Below are 26,306 nucleotides of genomic sequence, written 5' to 3' on the forward strand. Positions count from 1 at the left end.
ATTTCTGATAGAGGGAGTTTTATAGTCTTCGACTGTAATAGTGTATTCACCTATTTCTCCTTGATGTTCTGTCCGTTTTGCCCCAGATAGTTTGATGCTCTTTTTGTTAGCCACATACACATTAAAGATTGTTATCTTTTTGGATGTAGACCCTTTTATTATACTGTAATTCATGATAACTTCCCTTGCTCTGAAGTCTGCTGTCTGAAATTAACATAGCTACTCCTACTTTCTTCTGATTAATGTTAGCATACCGTAACTTTCTCCATCTCTTTACTTTTAATCTGTATGTGTTTTTATATTTAAAGTTGGTTTCTTATAGATAACATATAGTTGGGTCTTATTTTTTTATGCACTCTGACAATCACTGTCTTTTAATTGGTATAGTTAGACCATTAATGTTTAAAGTTATTATTGATGTAGTAGATTAATATCTACTATATTTGTCACTGTTTTCTATTTGTTGCCCTTGTTGTTTGCTCCTATTTTTGTCTTCCACATTTTTAATGCCTTTTGTGGTTTTAACTAAACATATGATTCCACTTTTTTTTCCTTTCTTAGAATATCAATTATACTTTATTTATTTATTTATATTTTTTTCTTTTTAGAGAGAGCGAGCAAGCAGGGTAGAGGGGTGGGGCGGGGAGGAGAAGAGACAATCTTAAGCAGGCTCCATGCCCAGCGCACAGCCTTCCATGGGGCTTGATCCCATGACCCTGGGATGATGACCTGAGACTAAGTCAAGAGATGGTTGCTCAACTGACTGAGCCATCCAGGTGCCCTCTTTAAAAAACTCTTTTTAGAGGTTACATTTACAGCTAATTCAACTTTGCTCTCAAATAAACCTGCAGGTACCTTATAATGACAAAATAATCCTAATTTTTCCTCTTGGTTTTTTTTTTTTTTTTTGTATCACTTCTGTCATTTATTTCACTTACACATAGCATACATAGGCATATATAAGCATACACACATGCATGGACACATTCATAATCAACTAATTGTTGCTATAATTATTTTGAACCAGTCAGATTTGTTACCTGTTAGATCCATTAAGAATAAGAAAAATAAGGGGCGCCTGGATGGCTAAGTTGGTCAAACGTCCAACTTTGGCTCAGGTCATGATCTCGCGGTTTGTGAGTTGGGGCCCCGTTTCAGACTCTGTGCTAACAGCTCAGAGCCTGGAGCTTGCCTTGCCTTGGATTCTGTGTCTCCCTCTCTCTCTGCCCCTCCTCTTCTCTCTCTCTCTCTCTCTCTCTCTCCTTCAAAAATAAATAAACATTAAAATTTTTTTTTAAAAAAAAGAATAAGAGAAATAAAAGTTACTATTTTACCTTCACTTATTCTTCCAGTGTTCTTTCTCTCTTTATGTAGATCTGTTTCTCACCTACGTGATTTTCCTTCTCTCTAAAAAACTTAACATTAGGCATATAGGGGAATGGTGTCAATATAATAAAGAATTTGGTGTGGGTGTTTTTCAAACCACCTAAAACATATTAATGTTTTGGAATGAGCAGGGGCAAACTTTTTCACAATTAAAGAGAGAAAACCTTAATGGTATAAGAAAAATGCTGAAAATTCTGTAAAAGTACCACCCTGCAGTGCAGTAAATTGCTGGTTTATTGGCTTAAAAGTTACTATATATTCCACTATGTTAAAAGATCTGAGGAAATTGCAGGTTGCTTTGCAGAAGTTGCAAAGATAGTTCCCTTGTGTTAAAAATAAATTACTGATGAAGAAGTCTATCTCTAAGTGATATTTTTAATGTTTATTAAACTGGTGTCTATTAGAAGTGATTGTCTTTAAGAACCCACATCAAAAGAAATATGAGCTCCAGGATATGAAGCTTTAAAGGGTGGACTGGCTTATTCTAGTAGATACAAATGCCAGTGGAAAAAACTACACTAATATTTTTATAAGGATTGCTATTTTGTTAGAACTCAGATTTTAAAATTCCATTGATTTTGAGTGGTCTGGCTCCAATTCTATTTTCTCTGTAAGTTCAGATAATTTTATTTTACAGAACATGGGTTATTCAGCAGTAGAAGAAATGCCTATGCCCAATTATAGGTTTGTGGTAGTCCCCTTTTAGAGTAACAAGGGTATTTGATCATTTTTTTCTAATTCTTTTTTAGTGCCCATCATAGTGGCTCGTAGGGCCATCATTAGCCCATTTTTGTGCAAAACAAAAAGGTGCTTCTTCAAGAACCCGGAGCAGATTTAGATTTGTAATTACAGCCTTAAAATATAGACTTCTTGCTGGATTTAGCACTGCTTGTACTTTCAGCTGGGCCCTTGTGCACTGTAGAGTTTGGATGCGGTGCATGGTGGCTTGGCTTCTTGAACAAAAGAGACATGCGTGTGTGCATACACACACGCACACACACAGTGCTTGTTGAGATGCTGACAGGCATGACTTCACACTATTCCATTAGCATATATGTTTTGATTAGTTTAAAAAGTTATTAATTTTCTTATATGTTCTTGGTTGTCAGTGTTTGATTTATGCAAGGATTTTAAAAACACAGTTAAGACTATTTAGCAGGCCATTAGCTTTCAAAATTTTTTCTGTATAAGAGAAAGGGGGTTATATTGATAGTATGTATGAATATTCCCTATACTCCTTTTTTCTTTCTCTCTTCCTCTCTTTGGCTGGGAGAAGGGGTGAATAGATGGTAGGGGAACAAACCTAAATTTGCCAGTTTGATATGTGAATTCTTTTAAACTAATACTAAAAATTTCAGTTTAGGTAATTGACACACTGGATTCTGCCAGAGTTCTAGGCAGAATTGCACAATATATTATGATTATTCTTGTTCCCTTTCATTTCTAATGTCTTTTCTAGTTCCAGTCTCAGTTTGTCCTTGGACATCCTAAACCCTACCCCTTAACTTAGTTTATCACCATGCCAAAATTTCCTAGAGTTCACAACTGTTTTCTTTTAAATGTTTGTTTGTTTATTTTGAGAGAGAGAGAGAAAGCATGAGTAGAGGAAGGGCAGAGAAAGAGGGAGAGAGAGAATCCCAAGCGTGGAGCCCAATGCAGAGCTTGTGAGATCATGACCTGAACCGAAATCAAGAGTCAGTCACTTAACCAACCAAGTCACCCAGGTGCCCCCACAGCTGTTTTTTTCCTTTATTTTTTTGTTTGCTTGTTTATTTTTCCTGTGTGTATATACAACTAGGTGGTACCTTATTAACATTGTTAACTTGTATGTCAATGAGGCATAATCTTCTTAAAGATAATAAACATTTTAAATGAGAGCTTGCTAACCTAAATGATTCTTAAAAGCATAAAGTAATTTTGAGGGAGGGGTGCATTGGTTAAGTTATATGCTAAGGTGTCATAAACAGCAAGAAGACCTCAATATGAATGTGTAGAATCTATTTTTCTCTCATTTCATAGTCAAGAATTAGGTATGTGGTATGTTTCACAGGGTTTTGCCAGGGACCTGTTGGCTTTGCCAGCCTCTAGGATGCTGCCCTTGCTTGCATTGTTGAAACTTACTCACCAGTTGCTCATCTGATTTTCACACACAATCATTTTTTTAATGTCAAGTAACGCATTGATTTGGCTCAAATCTGATTGTTAGGGACTTAATGACATACACCTAACTGCAAGTAAGACTGGGAAATATATAGTACCTTGCTGAGCCACCATGAGCTCAGCTAAAACTGAAAGGGTTCTATTATCAAAAAAGAGGAGAATAGATGTTGAGAGAAAATAAACAGTCTGTTTAGTTTGCCTCTTTGGCCACCCAAATATCCATATACTCCCTTCTCATAGAGAAAACCTCCACTCCTCAGGATGACAACTCAAAGTCACTTTCAATAGGTGGAGTAGTGTCTTTTCAGTCAGGTACAGATTTGATTCCTTATGATGTGGTGACCTATTAAATAGACAATTTTCTAACCCTCTTACACTGTTGTTTGTTTTATGTATGTAGTAATAGAGACAGGAAAGCTACAATAAAAACTCCTGGGAAAAGAAAATAAGATACACATGATAGGTTCTTACAATAATTAATAAGACATCTTGCTCTAGAAGTATAACAAGGTCTTGGTAGAATCCTAATTTTCCTTTCTGAGAGAGGCTTCTTTGTCCTTTGTCCTCCATAGTCTCTTGCCTTTGTTTTTTGGGACTTACTCCTTATCCATTATCTTTTGTGTCTATATCTGCAGTTAATGTTGGAGAGCATACCTTTAAGTGGAGGCTCTACTGGATTCCCACTTTGCTTCTTGTTGGTGCAAGTTTGGGTTTCTCAGGTAAAGGATGTTTTATGCTACTAGAGTTTCCTCAAAAGTGTGAATTTCCATTCTGTTTGCCTCTAGTCAGTTAAATGTGAAAATATCACAACCAAAGATTTCATTTGTTCATAGTTGTTGAGCCTATAGACTAATCAATTTATTAGTTATTTTTCTCAGGCCATCCAACTCTCCCTCAATTCAGTGACTACTACCTTGAGGCCACCTGCAACAGTACATTTGGGTAGGAATTAATCTAATTTTTGCTCCTAGGTTCATTCTTATTGTGTGGCTTAGAACTCTTAAGAGAGATTCTTGGAATATATTTTTTTGTTGTCAGTTGTGGAAAAGCAGGTAGTTGGCTTTTGTATTCCTTTAAGGCCCTGTATTATGGATTAGTTAAAATTTCATTTATTACCTTTATTTATGTGTTCCTAGTTGTCAATATTTGATGTTATGCAAGGGATTTTAAAACATAAATATACCATTTCCTTTCCCATTTGGTAGGTTGCCTTTTTGGTTTTGTTGATGATTTCCTTTGTTATGCAAAAGTTTTTAGTTTGATGTAGTCCCAATACTCTATATTTGCTTTTGTCACCCTTGCCTGAGGAGACATATCCAGAAAAACGTTGTTAAGATCAGTAACCAAGAAATGTTTTCTTTTAGGAGTTTTATGAATTCCAGTCTTACATTTAGGATTTTTTATTCCATTTTGAGTTTTTTTTTGTGTGTATGGTATAAGAAAATGGTTCAGTTTCATTCTATTGCCTGTAGCTGTCTAGTTTCCCCAATATCATTTATTGAAGAGACTATCTTTTACTGATAGTATTTTCTTTCCTCTGTTGTCATAGATTAATTGATCATATAAGCATGGGTTTATTTATGAACTCTCTTTTGTTCTGTTGATGTATGTGTCTGTTTTTGTGCCAGAACCATACTGTTTTGCTCTCTTTAGCTTTGTAGTATAGCTTGAAATCTGGGATTGTGATCCTCCAGCCTTGTTCTTTGTTTTCAGGATTACCCATTTCCTATTTTTGTGAATAGTTTTATTGGAACACCATCACACCCATTAATTTATGGCTGCTCATATGCTATACTGGCAGAGTTGTCTCCCTCCTTACAGAAAATGTTTGCAAAACCCTGGTCTGAAGGAATCAAATTCCAGGGAAAGATAAACTCTTCCTGGGTGAGCAAACACCAGTAGAGAAGTTTGGCCTAATTTAATGTATTTTTCCCAGGACAAACCTTATTTTTCTTAGGACTGTAATTTTTCACAATTGGATCTTCTTTTCTAATTTTTTATCCTAGTTTTTTATCATTGTTATCAGTAAGCTAACAAAATCTTTATGTTAAAACAGAAGTAATATAAGTCTCTCTTTAATCTTGGTATTTTAAGATGTAATATTAGAAAGCTCTGTCTTATTCTGGGAACTACACTTCAAGATCAAAACAGGGATGTAGGTTCATGATGTCGACAAGAAGTTAGTATCAAGAGAAATTGTACTCAAAACCACTTGATCTAAATAGCTTGCATTTTTTTTTTTTTTTTCCTCCGCAAGTTAAGTGGTAACTGCAAATAAGCAAGGTTGGTTACTGAAGGAATATGCTACCTTCCTGGGGAATGACTAGTCTCACTCCTCCGGTGGTTTCCACTCACAGATGTCTTTGCCCTGATTTTCACTGGAAGTAGGAACCCCACCTTATCATCAGCATGTGGTGGTCTGTGATTTGTTCAACTCAATGCAGGGAGTCAGGTTTCTTAGTGGTCTGGCAGGCCAGGTTTATATGCTGATTGGGAAGAGAGGATACTCGGTATACACATATTCTTCCTGGTTTGTTGTTGTATCAGCTATGTTGTCAGTACTTACCTTCTAAGTTTTATTAGCTGTTAAATCATTGGTCATATAAGTTGTTTACATAAGACATGTCTTGATTTTGAGATATAACAGGTGTTAATATACTTTGAGTGAAATAGCCATGTGCTTATCTGTAACATGTTTACAACCATAATTATTTTTTAGAAAGGTATGTTTTTAAACAAGGGAACATTTTTGGTGGTAAAGCTTTTTTGTCATTTTTAACCATACCAAACAGATTTTATTAGGTCCTATTAAAATATAGGATAAGGTATCTGTCTCTTTCCAAAATGTGCATCTAAACCCATGGATCTCTGTATTATTTCAATGTGGTTATATGTGATCAGCCATCATGTAAGCTGATAATCTCATACTTAATTCTAGTTCAGTTGAAATTTGCCATAAATCATATCCCACTTTGACTACTGGCATAAACTTTTGGATAAATTATTGTTTTTTTTATCCTATAAAATTGGATTGACTTTCCAAAAAAAAAAAAAAAGGATAAGGTATCTTTTATAGAAAATTCATTTCATGTATTACAAGTCCCAGGATTATTTAGTTTACATAAATTTGATCTGATATTACTATTTTTTTGTGTTAATATAATTTAATATAGTGTGTGAACATAAACATAATTTTTAATGTTTGTTTATTTACTTATTTATTTATTTTTTACCCACTACCCCCAATGTTTGTTTATTTTTGAGAGAGAGAGCATGCACAAGTTGGGGGGAAGGGCAGAGAGAAAGAGAGGGACAGAGTATCCGAAGCATACTCTGTGCTGACAGCAGACAGCTCAGTGTGGGGCTCGAACTGATGAACTGACCTGACCATCATGATGAACTGATGACCATGACCTGAGCTGAAGTCAGACACTTAACTGACTGAGCCGCCCAGGTGCCCCAAACATAATTTTTATAAACAACTTCCCTATGAGAATATTTTTGCTAGAAGTACAATAACATGAACTCCACCCATATTTTTTTTTCTTTTTTAGCTAATCGTGAGTTTGACAACCAAAGAAAATTGTGTGTTATAGGGAAATTTTCAACTGGAACTAAATTTAATGAAGGAATATTTAAGATCGTCTTTGATTTCCCCATGCTTATTCCCAAACCATACTCTGCAAGTCCTTTCAGCTTTAAAATGAACCTTGAACCCATCCTCTTATCTTCATCTCTTCTTTATCTTCCATTCCCTTATTGGTTCATGCCATTTTCATTTTTTATTCAGTGTTTTAGTCAGAATAGGCTCTCAAGTAACGAATTAACCTTCTAATCTCAGTAGTTTAAACACAGCCAAGGTTTACTGTGGCATGCATAAAATCTAATGTAGTTTGGGTTGTAGATCCCCTACAACACATCTTGTAGCTATACTGTCTGCAGTAGTGGCTTTGAAGGTTGTCTGGTGGACTGGAAATGATGATATCACTTTTGCCCACAGCCCATTGGTCAAAGCTAGTTACATGGATCCAACCTAAGTGAAATACATAGAGATCACAATTATCTGTACCACACACAGTTTACTATAGTTGTATCTAATTGATTTCCTTATTACCTTTCATATCCCACTATCATGCTTTCTCTACCTAGTAGCCAGAGTGCTTAGGGAAAAAATTTTTTTGTTACTGCCTTGCTAATAACTTCCTTTTTTCATAAAATCCAACACTTTACGATTACCTGTACAAGTGCTACATGCCATGGCCCTTGCTTTTCTCACTAATTTTATGATTGGCAGTTAGTATTATTATCTATGAATAATAGATATTCGTATCTATTTTAATTTTTTTTTCATTTTAACAGTTTTTATTTAAAGTTGTATATAAGATTACCTTATTCCTGTATCTTCTCAGTTGCTTCTTCCTTCTAATTTGCCATTTTCCTTTCCTACTTGGCGAGACTTGGCTTTATGTTCAAGGATCTTTTTGTGATCTTTGTCCACTTTTAGTCTACTGATAACCACCTTGATGGGATGATGCCCACCTGGACAGGTGTGCCGTTTGCCTTCTCTCACTGTATTCGTTCAGTGTAGATGATGTATTTCTTCCCATAAACCTGAACTACTTTTTCAATTTCCTGACCTTTGTAGTGTCCTCACACATCCTGTACTTCATCATCCTTTTGGATGGGCATGGATTGAAACTTGTACTTCTGTCTCAGCTCTTTGGAGAGAAGGGAAGACATAATCTTCCTGTGAATGTGGGAAGATGCATTGAAATGCCTTTTGCGATTTTTGCTTCTGTCGGAAGTCACAAAGGGATTGAACTTCATTTTGGCTGCTGGTGCTTCAGCAATGGCTGCAAAAGGGAAGAGCTAATATTATATATTTTTAAATTTATTTAAGTAATTTCTACACTCAACGTGGGGCTCGAACTCACGACCCAAGATCAAGCGTCACATGCTCCTCCAACTGAACCAGCCAGGTGCCTCTATATAAATATTATTTTGAATAGACATTCTCTTTTATTGTTTTCATAATTATGAAAATATGATTTAAAAGGGTGTCATTTACAGAAGCAGAATAATGACTACAAACTACATACATAATGATACCAAGAGAATTCCTAACTTATATGAAGGTCTCCTCAATCAGATTGTATGCAGTTGGAATCTTAACAAAAATAGCTCTTTAGGAACATTAATTTAATGTAAAATCCTGTTATAATGAATATATTCTATATAGTAAAGTTGTAATGATTGTATTGTTTCTCTGACAACAAATGATAATTTATTTTTAAGTTATTTATTGTTTTTAGCTTATTTATTTATTTTGAGAGAGACCGAGAATGAGCGGAGAAGGGACAGAGAGAGACAGAGAGACAGAGAGAATCCCAAGCAGGCTCTGCATTATTAGCACAGAGCCCAGTACAGGGCTCAAACTCATCAACTGTAAGATTGTAACCTGAGCCAAAACCAACAGTCAGATGCTTAACTGACTGAGCCATCCAGCTGCCCCTCTTTTTAAGTTTTTATTTAAATTCCAGTTAGTTACCATACAGTGTAATATTAGTTTCAGATATACAGTTTAGTGATTTAGCACTTACATATGACACAGTCATCACAACAAATGATCTTTTATTTGCTTAATTTTATTTTTATTATTTTTAAAGACTTTAATCTCCACACCCAACATGGGGCTCGAACTCACAACCCTGAGATCAAAAATAGCACACTTTACCAACCAAGCCAGCCAGGCACCCCAACAAATGATCTTTAAAAGAAATATTTACTCTGGTTAAAGTGTGTATGGAAGACATTCAATTCAATTATGGTTAAATATGTAAAAATTAATAAACTTTATTTTTTTAGAGCAGTTTTAGGTTCACAGAAAATTTGAGCAGAAAATGCAGAGAGTTCCCATATACCCCCATCCCTACACTGATAGAACCTCCCCCACTATTAATACACGGCAAACCAGCGTAGTTCATTTGTAACAGTCTATGAACGTACGTGAACAAATTGTTATCAGCTAGTTCTTTATGTTAGGATTCACTCTTGGTGTTGTACATTCTATGAGTTTTGACTGTAAATGGAATTTTTAAGCAATTTTCATAAAGTTTGTATTCTGCCATTATTGCTTTTCATTTATATCTTCAATTTCTGTCATGTTTTCCTTTGCAATCTGAAGCTCCTAATTAGTCTAATCCCAAATAATTGTTTTCTAGTTGGAATATTTTCATAAAGACAATTAACTGTAATCTGACAAACTATCGGTTAGGGCAGTGCCCTTGCTCAAAGGTGGAGGAGCTAGGGTTCAACCCTTATTTTCAAATATGCCTGAAAGAAAGTCTTTATATAATTTTTTTTTAAATGTTCATATATTTATTTTTGAGAGACAGGAAGTGGGGGAGGGGCAGAGAGAGAAGAGAGAATTCCAAGCAGACTCTACACTGCCAGCTTAGAGCCTGACGTGGGACTCAAACTCACATAGTGAGATCACGACGTGAGCTGAAACCAAGAGTTAGACGCTTAACCGACTGAGTCACCCAGACGCCCCTTTTATATAAATTCCTTATTATCTTTGGTCTCTGAATCCTGAGAATCAGGTTTTAACACACTGCTAACCTTAATAAACATCCCAGGACTTATGTATTTGGTAGGCTTATTTGAAATGTAGGGCATATTTTTGGTATTTTTTGACAATATATTTAAATTGAGTTCAGGTATTTAGCTAACAATGACCACTGTTTTAGTGAATGAAAATTGCATATAATAAAATTGCTGTGGTTTGTTACATTTGTTACATAGATTTAGATCTAGCACAGTTCAAATGACTGTACTTCCAGTACTTCTGTTTACATATAAAAGCTTCATGTAAGTTTTTATGTGTTATTAGTATCATTCCTGTTTCCTTTCCTTTGCTGGCCCACTCCTGTTTCAGCCCTTGTGCATTAATAAAGTATTAAGTAACAGAAGAGATGATCTTATTACTGGGTATGTAATAATAAAAGCAAGCATTTGTTGGGATAGAAAGATAAGGAAGTTAAAACTTTTTCTTTGATAAGTTGATATGTGATTCTTGCATGTAATTAGGTGTTTTATAAAGGAATTGGGGATTATATGACAGGAGTCCAGGAATTTATTTAGTCTGTGAAAATTTGATTGTCTTTGTGCCTTTACTAACAGTGTTTGTCTTATTCACAGTAACTGTAGTACTGAATGGAAGTGGCTTGTAGACAGAGCAAGAGTTGGCAGCCGATGGACATGGCTTCAAGCCCAGATTTCAGAGCTAGAATACAAAATCCAACAGCTAACGGATGTTCACAGGCAGATTCGTGCCTCCAAGGTATTGTCTGTATTCTTGTATTTTTAAAAATATTATTACTGTTTTAGTTTCTCATCTCTCCACACAAAGTAATTATTATAAGACTTTATAAAAATGTAGTTAATATTAACATATTTGATATGTCAGTTGCTATAAGTTGAAGCTATCACTATCATGCCTTTTTATTTATCGCGATGAGCAGTTCAGCTACTTGAGATACTTTTCAGTTGAGGTCCTGATAGTCCTTCCTGATCCCATTCTCTTTCCCCATGCCACTGTAGCCAATATTTTGACTCCAAAATGTTTTGATATTTATTATTTTTATGTATGTTTTTATATTATTGGCACATAGATGTCTGTGTCTACAACTACTATTTTCCATGGTTTTTAAATTATTTATTTATTAAAAAAAATTTTGTTTATGAGAGAGAGAGAGAAAAAAAACACAAGCTGGGGTGGGGGGCAGAGAGAGAGAAAGGGAAACACAGAATCCGAAGCAGGCTCCAGGCTCGAAGCTGTCAGCACACAGCCCGATGCGGGGCTCTAACTCATGAACCACGGTATCATGACCTGAGCCGAAGTCAGATGCTTAACCACCTGAGCCACCCAAGCACCCCAAGTTTTCTGTTTTTAAAGTCTATATAAATGATATATATACTACAAACTCTTTTGTGACCTGCTTGTTTTTGCTCAGCATAAATTTTACATTTTATAGGTCCTGTATGTTATTTAATTGTATGAATGCGATGGAATTGTATGAGTACAATGGAATGTTTTATCTCTTCTCCTGTTTTCTATTGATAGACATACACATTGTTTAGTTTTATGCCAGTAAAAACAATACTGTAATGACTGTCTTCTATGTGTTTTTTTGTGAACAAAAAAGAGTTCTTGGTATATGCCTAAAAGTGGAAATGCTGGATCTTAGGCCTGGCTATCTTCAGCTTTCCTGTACTTACTGATGTGATTGGGTAATGAATTTTCCCAATGGCAGTGCATGAGACCTCATATTTCTTCACATCCTTGCCAACATTTCATAATTTTTAACCTCTTAATTTTTCCAGTGTAATGAGTATGAAATACTATTTTATTACTGTTTTAATCTAACTGTTCTTTAGTATAGAGATTTGGACCTCAGTGTAATTGACCATCAAATGTTTTTTGTCTAAGAATTAACTTATTTTTTGCATTCACTCTTTTTTGGGGGGGAGAGTGGTTGGTAGAGGTATGTGTTCGTGAATTATTTTTAAATTTTGGAGACTAATGTGGTCAATTATGAATATTACACATCTCTCATGTTGTGGTTTTTTTCCAATTTTAATATATATATAATAGAAAAGAATGCATGTTCTTTGTGTGTTCATTATAGAATTCTTTGTTAATTTGTTGACTTTATATATCTGCCATATCTTTATACCTCTATATCTTTCCATTAATGATATAGATTTGTTAAAATTTCTCATTGTGAATTCTTCAGTTTCTTCTGGTAGTTGTTAGTTTTTGCCTCTTACATTTTGAAGTAATGCTGCTTGGTAGATACAAATTTTTGATAATTCTAGGTGTTTCTTTTTATAAACTATAAATAGCTAGATTAAAAAAATTGACTCTGGGGTGCCTGGGTGGCTCAGTGGGTTAAGTGGCCAACTTTGCTTCAGGTCATGTTCTCATGGTTTGTTAGTTTGAGCCCCAGGTTGGGCTCTGTGCTGATAGCTCGGATTCTGTGTCTCCCTCTCTCTCTGCCCCTCTCCAGCTCATACTCTATCTGTCTCTCTCAAAAATAAATAAACGTTAAAAAATTTTTTTTAAAAAACCGACTCTGATTGGTTTGTATTTTTTATTTGCCCTTATTCTCCTCTCTTTGTATTTATATCTTGTTTTCTTTCTTTTTTTTTTTTTAAGTGTATTTATTTATATTGAGAGAGAGAGAGTTCATGAGAGCACATGTGCCAGCAAGGGAAGGGCAGAGAGAGAGGGAAAGAGACAATCCTAAGCAGGCTCCACACTGTCAGCTGTCAGCACAGAGCCTGACTAGGAGCTTGAACCCATGAACCGTGAGATCCTGACCTAAGCTAAAATCAAGAGTTGGGCTCTCAACTCACTCAGCCACCCAGGTTCAAGACACCCTATATCTTGTTTTTTCACCTTTTTGGATTGGTAGAATTTGCTTCATTCCTTTCTTCTCCCTATGCTGGTTTAAAAGCTATTCAGTACTGGTTTATTCTTTGTTATTACTCCCAATTTTTAACATACTTAACTATAAATAATCCTAACAATGACTAAAAGTACTCAGTATTTCATATATTTACTTAAAACATGGATTCTAATGTTATTTAACTACTCATTGCATATGTCTACTCAATGTAGTTGCTTTTTTACGGTCAGTAATTAATTCTGTTTCTAACTAATTTTATTAAAAATGTGCTTACTTTTCTTTTGTGTTCTCCCTATAAAGCTAGTTTACAGATTAAGCTGCTGTAGCAAAGAAACTGAGAAATATCGCAGCTTTATGCAATACATAACACTTCATAACCGAGGGAGTGAATACAGGCTGTAGAGCAGCTTGGTCTTTTCTGTCTTGCTGCTCTGCTATCCTCTAGAGTAGTGGTGATGGCACTATTAAACAGGGTTGTGGTCACCTCCTCATTCTGGCCCTTGGGAAGTGAGAAGAGAAGTGCAGCATAGTTAGTCTTCAAGTTGGAGGTGACTTGGAAATTGCACTACTTTGTCCCACATTCATTGGCCTAGATTTAGGCATATGGCTGCAGCTAGATATGTAGCAGGGAAAGGTGAACAGTACAGTCTTAAAATGAGAAGTTGTAGGCATAGCTAAAAATCCAGTAGGTATGGAGTTTGGTTCTAAAAAGAAGAGGAAAATGGATATAGATTGTTGTAGTCTCTGCTACATTCCCTTTTCTCTCGGTTTACGTTTTGCTGAAATACATTCTTTAGTGGCTTCTATCTCAAAGTACCTTCATTTTACCCTCACTCGTCAATGATACTTCAGGTTGATATAAAATTCTAATATGATGGCTCTTTTCCCTTCATCCTTTAAAGATCCTATTTCATTGTTTTCTGCTGAGCAGTCTATCTGGTAACTTAAAAGCTGTTTTTGTATATTTGATGGTCTACATGTTTTTACCAATAGGTGTCTAATTATGGATTTATTTCTATTTTATCTGTTCTCAGAAGACACATTTTTAGCAATTCACTGAGTTTTGACAAATAGGTAGTTGTATAACCATCACCATTATCTCTTCCCCCATTAGTTATTGGAGAAAAGTGCTTGTTTTATAGGAAAATTGATAAAAATAAGCTTTCTCACACATTGACTTTAAAGTTCTATCAGATAACTCATGTTGAGATGTCCTGAAAGACTTGGAAATATGAGTTATTGGAAAAGGCAAGTTTATAGGAAGATACAGATTTGGAGTTACTTTAGTAGAAATGGCAGTTAAAGCTATGTTATTGTATCAATTTTTACTTTTTGTTATTTTTTTAAAAAATTATTTTTAACTTATTTTTTAATGTTTATTTATGAGAGAGAGAGAGCACGCAAGAACAAGAGGGGTAGGGGTGGTGGGGGGGGTGGGGGGGAGGATCCGAAGCAGGCTCTACATTGACAGCAGAAAGCCTGATGTGGGGCTTGAACTCACGCACCGTGAGAGCATGAGCTGAGCTGAAGTTGGATGCTTAACTGACTGAGTCACCCAGGCGCCCCTGTATCAGTTTTTAAATAAAATTCATTCATCTCTCCATCCTGTCTTATCTTCTGCCTTCCCTCTGCCTTTCCTTCATTCTTTCCCATCTTTGCTTTCACGTATACTTATTAGCATAATGTGTGCTTAAGGTACACAGTGAAGAACAAAATGCACAGAGTTCTTAAATTTTTAGGGTTTAGGTCAAATGGGGGTGAAATTACCAAATGATTACACATATAAATGTTATTTTAATTCCAACCAAAAATTTTCCCCCCAAATTATAGGCTTTTGCTTGGAACTCAAAGTATATTTTTCCATTGAAATAATAATATGAGGAGTTCTTATACAATGCCATCAAGTACTATTTAATTTAAATATGGCTAAATATCTCTTTGTAGCTTTGTTTTTATGGGAAACTGTATTCTACATAGTGAAACTGTGGACATTATGGAGATAATATTGTAAGGTTGATGGTTTTTGGTCTGAAAAGAAAAAGCTGAGAAGGAAAGGAATCAGAGTTCTTAACGACATGTTTACTCATATGGTTAGCCCAACGGTACCAAGAGTCTGTATGTGAATAAAGATTAGTAAGTTCTAGGTACTATCATGAGTTTACATTCTGGTAGGGAAGAGAGACCATGTAAATAATTAATTGCAATATAAGGTAATATGTGCACTGATACATGTTTTTAATAAGATATAGAAGTGCCATAGAGAGAATGCATAACTCTTATTTATAGGGGTTAGCAGGTCAGAGAAAACATCAGCAAAGAGGTGATGCCTCAGCATGGTTTTGGAGGATAAATAGTTTGCTTGAACCAATGGAACTGGAAAAGGGCATTCCTTGAAGGTCTGATGGCATGGAACAACATGATATGTTTTGGAATTTACAAAGTAGAATGAAAATTCAAAGGAGCAGAAAGTATGAGTTGCGCAAGGATGGGAGAGGAAACTAGGAATGAATGAATGAATGTTACTGAATTCCTTGCATAATTTGTCGATTGTCTGTAGGAAGGTGAATAGGAGGATAGACTTTAAACCCTTAGGCTTACCTGTTCTCTCTGTTGGATTTGGGAGAATTTTGTTCAAGAATAGTTTCCTGATGGAAGTCGTTACTGTTCCTTAACTGTCTTCACTGAAACCTTCAGTAATTTCCCAGTTCTTTCAGATTACCAGATAATTTAAACTTTCTGATCATTTTCTTTAAAGGAAATAATATCACAGGCATTTTTATAGTAAATAGAGTTCTTAGAACAAGTCAAGTTTAAACCAATTAGGAAATTTCCAAGAACGTAGATTCCTAGTAAAATTGATTACTAAGTTTCATACTTGAATCTGCATAGTCTGGTTCATTGGTGTTTTAATGTTTTGTGTGTTCTAAACAGTGCTATATACTTGTTTAAACATTTTTAAATTTTGATTATGTCATCTATTGGGATAAATTATTTTTAGGAAAGAAATCTAAACTTCCCACTAATAATTTATATTTTTCTTAGTTCAGGCTAGATGTGTATCTGGCCCTTTGTTTTCTTAAGGATCACGTTATGTTTACTTTATGGAAAAGTCACTACAATATTTCTTTTAATAGTTTCTTCTTACATTTCTTGGAAATCAAGGTGTGTAGTTGCTTATTTATGTGTAGTGTAGTTAAATTATTATACTGAATAGAGAAAACTACACTTTCTTTGCTCTTCTGGCTTCTTGAATTACTGTAATTAAAAAATTGAGAAGCATGTGGCTAAGTTATCTTGAAGGAACTTTCTATTTAACTTACCTTGAAAGTGAAAAAAAATCCTTTCTTAGTTAAATTAGAGATAAGAAGAGGGGAAAGAGATCTAGAGATGTTCTTTTGTAAATATCCTGTTTAAACAGGTCAGGAAACACTGAGATCTAATAGATCTAAACATTTTAAGTCTTTTTTTTTTTATTTTTTTTAACGTTTATTTATTTTTGAAACAGAGAGAGACACAGCATGAATGGGGGAGGGTCAGAGAGAGGGAGACACAGAAACTGAAACAAGCACCAGGCTCTGAGCTGTCAGCACAGAGCCCGACGTGGGGCTTGAACTCACGGACTGCAAGATCACCACCTGAGCCGAAGTCGGACGCCCAACCGACTGAGCCACCCAGGCGCCCCACATTTTAGGTCTTTAAGCTGCCATTTGCCTCTTCTTTGACACACTGGAGGTAGTCTAACTTTTGCTAAATTTTTAGAAAGAAGAAAGCACATGTTAGCAACATTCCTTCCTTGTTTTTCCAACACTTTGTCAACACATTACAACTTCCATGTTTCTCCTTTTCTTTGCTTCAGCTTTCACTAAGACAGTAGCTTCTCATCACTTTCAGAAAAAAATTAAAATAGTTTTTCTTGGTTGAGAAGTTGGTTAGCCTATATTAAATGTTTTCTCTTTTAGATTTCATTTGTTACCTATATTTTACATTGTAATTTTGTGTATTTAAAATTTTTCATTTAAATTTTTTTAAAACCTTAGCTTTCATGACTTTATATAAATACTGATGATGATGTTGAAGCAATTATTTTTTCACTAAACCTAGTTGCTGGGTAAGGATCTCTTCAAGTGTTCATATCAGGAACAGTTGTCTTCTGGTGAGGTTGACTTGCTTTCATCTTATGCTAGAGTTTTCATGGGTCTCAGTCATTGCAACTCATCCCACTAAAACATTTCATATCTTTGTTATTTACCTTGTTTTCTCTATGATTAGACTATTCTTTTTCTGAGTTTTTTAAAAATTCAGCTTTATTCAGGTATGATTGACAAATAAAATTTTAAGATATTTAAGTGTACATCATGGTGACCCAACACACCTGTATTCTTTTCCTGATTTTTAAGAACTGAAACTATCTCTGTAGTGTCTTCAAAGGATATAATCTTCCCTTTTTACTCTATTCTCGGCCATTGTGAGAGTTTTGTCCAGGGCAACAGTTTAAGGGGGAAAACAATAGATTATGACCTTATTATAGATGTCTTCCTGGTTGAATTTTTAAAATATCACTTTTCATTGAACTAATTGTAGCAAGTTTCCTACTTCTAAATAGGTAGTATTCTAAAGGTTCAAAAATTGATCTTTTGAAATTCAGGATCAGTTTTTCCATATGTACAAGATTATTAGTAAGGGTTATGAAAACAGGCTAATTCACAGCAGCCTGGCTCATAAAATAATCAAACCAATGGGAATTATAGCTAAATTGATATGATGAAAATTGGTATTTGTTTTACAAGCAGATACTGTTGAAAAATCTGGTGAGATGCTTTTACAAATTTTGAATGGACATTTCAGATACTTTCAGTCAAGAGCTTTTGAGATTGATGATCCTCTATCAAGTCTACTTTAACTTGAAAAATATCAAATGAAACAAAAATTTTTAAAAAATATATTTCTTCAGATTTCTTGATAGCCATATCTGTGCATTCTAGGACAATAGTTATTGAGATGGGATCAACAATTGGATCTCCTTCTCTTTGTAAAAGTTACTAGCACTGTTGGAAGTGTAGTTTAAAAATAATAATAATAACTTACTTGTTACTTTTACCACACATCAGTGGTAATATATTGCTACAAAATAATAAAATGTATGTTTGATACCATACCTGAATGTGTTCATGCTACAGTGATATGTACTCCAAATTATGGTGTAAATTGAAACTATCCATATATAACATTGTAATTTATAGGCTGTTTCCATCCTATAAATAGCACTTATACATGATATAAGCCGGCCTATACAGTTTTTTTTTTTAATTTCCATCATGAACTACTGTACTTATATTAGTGTTTTAGTTGGCTTTTCATCACAAGAATATAATATTTCAGCCACATAGCCATTTAATACTTATCTAACTAGCCTATTAGGAGCTTATTGGCATTTTGCAAAACAACCACATATGTGTGTGTGTGTTTCTGTGTGTGTGTGTGTGTGTGTGTGTGTATACAATCATTAATATACAAGTATACATATATACAACCATATACACACACATTTATACATTATGTGAAAATATATATTATTCTTTGCAGGGGGGGAAGTGGTAGAAGCGGTAGGGAGGGAAAAAGGTTTACGGTGAGAACTGATTATGAAACTGTTGAGATCATCTCTGTGCATTCTTTTTCCCCTTTCTCTTCTGTCTTCATTGCCATTGAGGGGCCTAAGGGTGAGAACAGTTGGAGTGAAGAATCTGGGGAATATGGGACAATATTTAGCAAGCCAGTTGTGAGTAAGTATACGTGTGTGTGTGAATGGTAGGCAGGGAGGACAGAGGCAGCTAGATCCCTACTCTTTCTTCTAGTTTCTTACATTTCAGAAAATACCACAGCACAGTTGAAACCTTGTGCCTGTATTATTAACTCATCTACCTAGTAAGCACTAGTGTGGCCTCGAGAGTACTTTTTCTCAATAGTGCAGTCCTGCCCTTTGTTGCTTGCTGGCAGCAGCAGAGTTGGAACTCCTTAGAGTGCTCGGAAAGAAGTTAGTACAAAGTCAGAATGTTGTTTGGATGTTTGTAAGTTTGGTACTTTAATTTATGAAGCTGGGAGTACTCAAATATAAAACTCAAATGGAAATGCTAGCTACCAAAATACTCGAAGACTGTATCAGGAAGTGTTCCAAATTTCAGCGTGAGATATTCATATTCTATGTATAAGCCTTTATTTTAAATGTGTCATGCTTTTTACTGCTAATAACTAAAACCAATAAAAGGGAAAATAATTGCATGTATACAATTTATGACAATATTTCACAAACCTAACCCTTAAGACATACATTTTATTTTAGCTACACATGTTTTAAATCAAGTTTTTACAGTTAGACTGTACTTTCAAGTGTGCTTTCTGATTTCCAAGCAATAATGAGAAGCATGGTTTCATGTGCATTGTAACATTAAAACTGATCTAGCAGTCAGTTTGTTTTCATTTCAACTCTTTAATTGCTGTTTGCCTAGGGGATAGTGATCCTAGAAGAATGTCAGCTTCCAAAAGACATTCTGAAAAAACAAATACAATTTGCTGACCAAGCGGCTTCATTAAATACGACAGGGAATCCCCAGATTCCCCAAGAGAGTCAAGATCCTTTACCAGAACAAGATTTTGAAATGTCACCAAGTAGTCCTACACTTCTTCTTCGCAACATAGAAAAACAGGTAATGTGAAGTAAGAGTAAGATGGGAGTGGCACGAAATGACTTTTAATCAATTTTATGAACTCTTCAAATAAACCTGTGTGTCTGCTTGGGATCTTGGTTATTAAAGTTTGCCATTTGACATTAAATATAGTTAAAATATTTAGTATGTGACTGGTCTCTCATAATATTGATTGAATTAAGATTATTTACATATTGTATACAAAGTATTTGTACATAGCCATAGGATAACTCATTTATGCAAGAGTTGGAGAATCTTTTTTTCTAACAAAATTGCTCATCATTGGACTTTTCTTTCCTGGGGAAAGAGGAGTGATACCACTTAATAGATCTGAATCTGAATAGTTGTTTGATCAATTTATTGGTAGAGATTTTTTTTTTTTAATGTTTATTTATTTTTGAGACAGAGAGACAGAGCATGAATGGGGGAGGGTCAGAGAGAGGGAGACACAGAATCTGAAACAGGCTCCAGGCTCTGAGCTGTGAGCACAGAGCCCGACGCGGGGCTCGAACTCACGGACCGCGAGATCATGACCTGAGCCGAAGTCGGCCGCTTAACCGACTGAGCCACGGAGGCGCCCCGATAAGGTCTTTTTAATACCGCTTTTTAAAATCAAATATGTTTTGATATGTAATGTTTCCATCACTGTGGTAGAGATTTTTAATGAAAGATATCAGAATATGAGTTCCTTTATTTAAAAAAGGTCATGTAAATAAATGGCAAATTAGCCCCTAACAAATTACTTTGATTCTAAAGCCTTTCCTGATATTTACATTCTATTATGGTTGACTCTAGAAGTCTAATTATTTTTTCCTGTATCTATCCTTTAAAATCATACCATTTATTTTTATTTAGATGTTGGTGGCTTTTGAACAAACCTGACTTTCTAGGAGTTTGTTAACTTGCAGCTGATCTGAATCTGCTGGAATCTACCCAGTTGGGATCACAGCTGCATGATTACCTTGTTCCAGTGGATAATGTGGATTCATGCCTGCCCACATCTAATTTTTCTAAGTTTTTCTGACATATATTGTGGAATAATTTAGTATTAGGTTACTACTATTTTATTTCCGGTAAATCAGGGTATGGTGCAATGCCTCTTCCCCCATATTTGTTGCATTTACAGTGGCCTGGAGTTTTCCTTAATTGCAGAATTGCATAATCAAACTACTTTTATGACTATTTTGTAATTCAGAAAGTTATTTTATAATCATCTGATATTAAATTGGAATGTACTTTACCAGAGAGGTGGTGTTTTCAGTAGTGTTGCTTATGTTCCCACTTCACTCTCTTTTCTCTCTCATCCCATAGGATCACTACCCTTTCAGTTTGGCCCTAACTGTTTCTCATTCCAGAATAATGTACTTGCTTGGTCAGTCAGGTCTTCTGTTTTTTTGTTTTCGTTTTTATTTTTTTTACCTGTAGTTCATTATTTATCCTTTGAAAAGAGATTCTTTTAATATATTTTTTTCTCCTTGTTAGCACCGATTTGTTTTGTTAGACCTGAGTTACTAATATCAGAACGGGGTAATTTACAGGGTCTAGCGAGAAATGAAATCACATAGCTCTTTGTTAAAAACAATTTTGAAGAGTTTTAAGTCAGTAGCAGCAGGGCATTAAGCAAGCATGGCACCCTTCTGAGTGCAGCCTTGTGTGACTGCTCAGGTTGCTCACCCGTGAAGTTGACCCTGGGTATCACATGTTTATTTTTGGTCCCATTGCTGACAGGAGTGCCAGAGGCTTTGGAAGAGAAGGGAACCAGGAGTTGTGAGAACAATGGTAATGGTTTTAGGTATAGGAAGAGTAGAGCAAAAGGATACAGAAAGGGACACCAGCAATCTCTTGGAGAGGTCATTAGTAAATTGCCTATGAACAGGTCATTTGCTCTGGAAGCATATGCTAATAATGTTTTCGTAGACCAATTAAAAAATTGTTTACAAATGCTGCTGAAGAGGGATGAGAATTAAGTGGCAGGCCTGGCAACCCTGATACTACACATATTTTTCTTAAGATAACCTGTTGGTATATAACTGTTTGTTGACTATAGTGGACCTTGAATATAGATCCGGTATTGATGACTTACCTGAATTAATTTTATTAGAGAAATGTTCGCTTCCCAAACAAAATTTATTTATGTATCTCAAAACAATGAAAGAGTTGGCAATTAAAACACTAAAGGCACTATTAAGTTGTACACTGATATGAGTTTTAAAAAGCAACTTACTGATCTATAATATTAATGTATACTTGCATTATTAGGTAATGTATTTTATTCATAAATTAAAAGGTAACTTTATTTTAGAACTTTAGGTAATTTAAATTTCAAACTGGTGTATTTACATTAAAAACCTTGTTATCCAATAGCTAGTAAGTGTTTTAACTTTGAGTTGATTAGTTTTTATCTTAAGAGTTTAAATTATGCCTCTCCTAATTTTACTTTTTTCTCATTTTTATTATGAATTTCTTATCCCAAACATGGACTCAGATATTTGTGATTTTTATTGGGCTGGATTGAGTTGGTTGTTATGCTGTTCTTCTGAGCCAATTATTCACATGTACCTAACCGGTTACCTCCAGGGGCTTAGAAGATTTTTAATGATATTTTTGGCAGTGGAACAATGAAAAGAGTGTATCAGTGTTTTGGACTGAAAAATATGGGATACTTTATAAATTTCTTTGTATGACTAAACTAATGAATGCTTACCAAGTGGATAAAGACTGTATTTGTACTGATTTTGAAAATGAGCTTTAATTGAAAAATGAGTGATAATTTTTAAAATGAAGTCATTTGGTATGTATTACTTTTTAAGAAAATAAATGGTAAAAAATTTTCAGGGTCCTTTTCAAAGATTTTTTGAAGAATTCATATATTAGATTTAGTTCTATTATATTCTTTAGTCTCATTATTTCTAATAGTATGTTATTAGTTTCATACAAATGAAAAATTTAAAATAATTATTTTATGTACCCCTCTATTTTATAATGGAATATCTTTCAGTTAATAAAAATGGTGACACAGGTCTACATATTTAAAACAATAAAATCATACATTAGTAAGTGAGAAAACCAGGTTTTAGAAAATTGATGTGACACGATTAAATTAGAACTGTGTGTGTGTGTGTGTGTGTGTGTGTATGCGTGTTGTATATACTCACATATACTCAGAAAACTTAGTCTAGAGGGATGGATATATACCAAGATATTAGCAGTGTTTTTACTCTGTGAAATATGAATGCAGGAGACTTTCTTTTCCCTTTTTAAGCCCCTCTATACTTTCCCTTTTTCTACAATAAGCACAGATTACATATGTAATGAAAATAGTTGTCATTCTTCTGTAGAAACGTACTGTTTCCACTGACGTGGCCTATGTTTATTGTAATTGTTGTAGGTTATTGTTTTAGGATAATTTAATATTTATTACATATTACAAATATATTACGTATATTTAAATTTGGAGTAAGGGTCAGTGAAAATTTGGAGTACCTAAAAAAACCCTGATATTTTTGAATTAGGAAAAATATTGAGAAACAGTGTGGCATTGGATTCAAGCCTGAATTTCTTACCAACTTTATAATCCTTGCTCAAGCTTCAATTTCCTCAGCTGTAGTTGATTTTAATAGTAATATCAGTAGTTCTAATACTAATTACTTTGCAGGTTAATTGTAAAGATTAGAAATAATCTGTTTAGTGCTTTGTATAGTGCCTGGCACATAGTAGGCACTTAATAAATTATAGCTATGACTTTGTTATTATTAACTTGGCTGCCTCAAAGGAAATATTTTGTAGATGCTATTCGCTAAATTCAAATGTTTTAAGAGGATAGGATGAGTAGATAAATGACCTGTAACAAAAATGGATATGGTAAAGGACTACTTTAAAATGTGAACATACTTATAATAAATGGAAAAATTAGTAGTGACATAAATCATCTTTGGAGATTAAAATATTTACTAAAATACAAGCATTTACTTGTTTCATGAAAAGTCAAGCATTTAGTAGGTGCTAAAGGTGTGAGACTTAACTCACATGTCTTACTTAGCAGTAGTAAAAGGTTACTTGTTTTCTTGCAGAGTGCACAGTTGACGGAAATCATCAACAGTCTGATTGCCCCTCTCAACTTGTCCCCAACTTCATCACCCCTATCCTCCAAATCCTGTAGCCATAAATGTCTAGCGAATGGCATTTCCAGGAGGTAGGTATCAGTGAGATAGTTTGGTTTCTAAATTTGACGTTGGTGATTTTATTTTATTTTATTTTTGATCTTTTAAGTAGTATAGCTGCTTTTTTCTTCTTAAGTACTATTAGAGTACAATCAATAGAACATGGATACATTTTTAGATAGCATCAAACTTACATAATTAAGATTACTGTAAACCTTAGAACGAGGGATAAAGTTTTCCAGGATGTTTAATGTTTCTGAAAAAGAAAAACTGTGATACCCTTTGTTAAAGAAGTACTGCTTTATTTAACACACGTTCCATTTTGTACATTTTCTATTCTGTAGCTCTATATGGCCTTTTCAATGCATTTTAAGAAAAAAGACGCTAGATATATTTTGGACACAGAAGATGGATAGATTTCATCCGCAAAATTCAGTTTAAGTTTCACTTAATCTGTATCTCAGCTTTTATAAGGAAAAAAATTTTTTCTGAATGTAGTTAATATAAAAATTCCTGTAATCATTAGCAATTTATTACATTTATCAGCAGATACACAATTACATATATATGGGATCATAATTCTTTTTTGGGAACAGCTTTTGTTCTCTTTTATTTTTCTTATTTTTCTCTTTTAAAGATTCAGTTAGAATTAAAGATGCTAATAGAATATTATTTTGTGTGTACATCTAATTTTTTTCAAATAAAATTGTAATGTGGGCTCCTTTAACTACCATAGAGGACTGAGTATAATTTAGGATTGGGAAATATTTATATTAATAATTATATGATTTATTGTTAAATTTTGTTTAATATGGCATGAAAGGAACATTTGTACCATGGTAAAAATGATGCAGAGTAGCTATCACATTCTTAATGAGATTAGTGGATATAAACTGAGTCTTAAATATAGTGTTATTTGGGTGTTATTTCTAATTTGTTATTTTGAAAATCTAAGTTTTGATACTTTCACTATTTCATTTGTGCTGAGTCTTTTATTCATTGTTGTGTTACAGAAAAAGTTCTTCTGTTGGTTTCACTTTATTTTTGTTGATTTTATATATTCATTCTTTATATCACTGATGATTCACTTTGAAAGCAGATTCTCATATTGTGTAGGACAACTCTCATATCTTCATTTATGAGAACATATGCTAATTAAGGAAGTCATAATTACAAAAACAAAAAGAAAGTCATAATTACAAGTTGAGCCATTAAATACCATTAAATTGGTGTGCAAACATTGTGATTTGTGGCCATGCCCATTTTAGGTAACACTTGTTTACCTAACCAGGTATTACACTATTACATAAATACGCATGTGTGTACATATTTTCATTTTAATGTACTTGGCTATATTTTTCGTTACTCATTCACACAGCATATTGCATAACTATTTGCTGTATGTCATATAGTCAAAGTTCTAGGTTACAAAGATGAAGAAGACAGTCTCCACTTTTAGCTAACTTGCAGTCTCATAGGTGAAACATAATAATTTAAAATATGTAATAATAAAGCAATTGTGTGAAGTTGTTTGAATATTTGATTTTAATAGCTGTCATAGTTGAAAAGATAGCTCATAAAGATAACATGGTTCCAAATGAAAGAGGTATAACATGGGCTTTATTTACTAAATCATGATACTTTTTCAATTCTGTCTACTAATAGTTCAGAGGTTCTTGTTGACATCTGCTAGTAATTGCCATCTTTCCTGATCTCAGGTATTCATTCCAACAAATTAATTGGAAAGTTTGTTTTTGAAAGTTTAGGAAGGGGCCTGGGGGGAAAACTAAAAAAAGGAAAAAAAAAGTTTATAACAGGTTCAAAATCTACTTAAATTCTTTGTTTGATAGATTTAAGACCAGATTAAAGTTTGCTCTCCAACTTTTTGAAGTATGCTGATATGTAAGTGTTTTCATTAGTTTTATTAATTTTACTAATTCATTTATTTTTGGCAATAATCAGCATTTTTTCAAAATGCCTTCTATATAACATGAGTTCCTTTCAAAAAGCATTCTCACATTTGTTGTCAAAATACATTTCTTGTGAAGAAAAGATTTTATAACATTTGCTAGAAAATGTAATATAGCCACCTTTCATTTAAAGAGAAGGTAAGCAAATTTAGAATATTAGAGATTTTGTTTAAAATGTATAATTTATGTTTAAGTTTATTAACTGTTTTTAAATGCTTTGTTACCACATAACCAGCAAACTGCTGTGTGAAACAAAAGATGTGGGGGATACTTCTGGTTTCATTAAATTTTTTGTAAAAATTCTGTTTGTGATAAATATATACCATAATATACAAGTCTATTTAACCAGGAACACAGAAACTGGAACATATTGCAGATAACAGAGTAATAACTCTGAAGGAAAAGTAGAAAGTTTTGAGGGTTTGTGATTGTTGTCTCACATGCCAAAGGGAGGTA

The 26,306-nt window shown here is 34.0% G+C and overlaps 1 protein-coding gene and 1 pseudogene across 8 annotated transcripts in view; one reads left to right on the plus strand and one right to left on the minus strand.

The window, feature by feature from the left end:
- Positions 1–26,306, plus strand: part of KANSL1L (KAT8 regulatory NSL complex subunit 1 like) — a 132,792-nt gene that overhangs the window by 26,978 nt on the left and 79,508 nt on the right. For all 8 annotated transcript variants that reach the window (XM_058706475.1, XM_058706485.1, XM_058706495.1 and 5 more), the window contains 3 exons: positions 10,747–10,888; positions 19,523–19,720; positions 23,791–23,912. In XM_058706475.1, coding sequence (XP_058562458.1) covers positions 10,747–10,888; positions 19,523–19,720; positions 23,791–23,912 — 462 coding nt within the window. The remainder of the gene's footprint in view (positions 1–10,746; positions 10,889–19,522; positions 19,721–23,790; positions 23,913–26,306) is intronic.
- Positions 7,936–8,373, minus strand: LOC131498980 (large ribosomal subunit protein uL24-like; annotated as a pseudogene).

The sequence above is a fragment of the Neofelis nebulosa genome, chromosome 2 (genome assembly GCF_028018385.1).
Source record: "Neofelis nebulosa isolate mNeoNeb1 chromosome 2, mNeoNeb1.pri, whole genome shotgun sequence".
Lineage (NCBI taxonomy): Eukaryota > Metazoa > Chordata > Mammalia > Carnivora > Felidae > Neofelis > Neofelis nebulosa.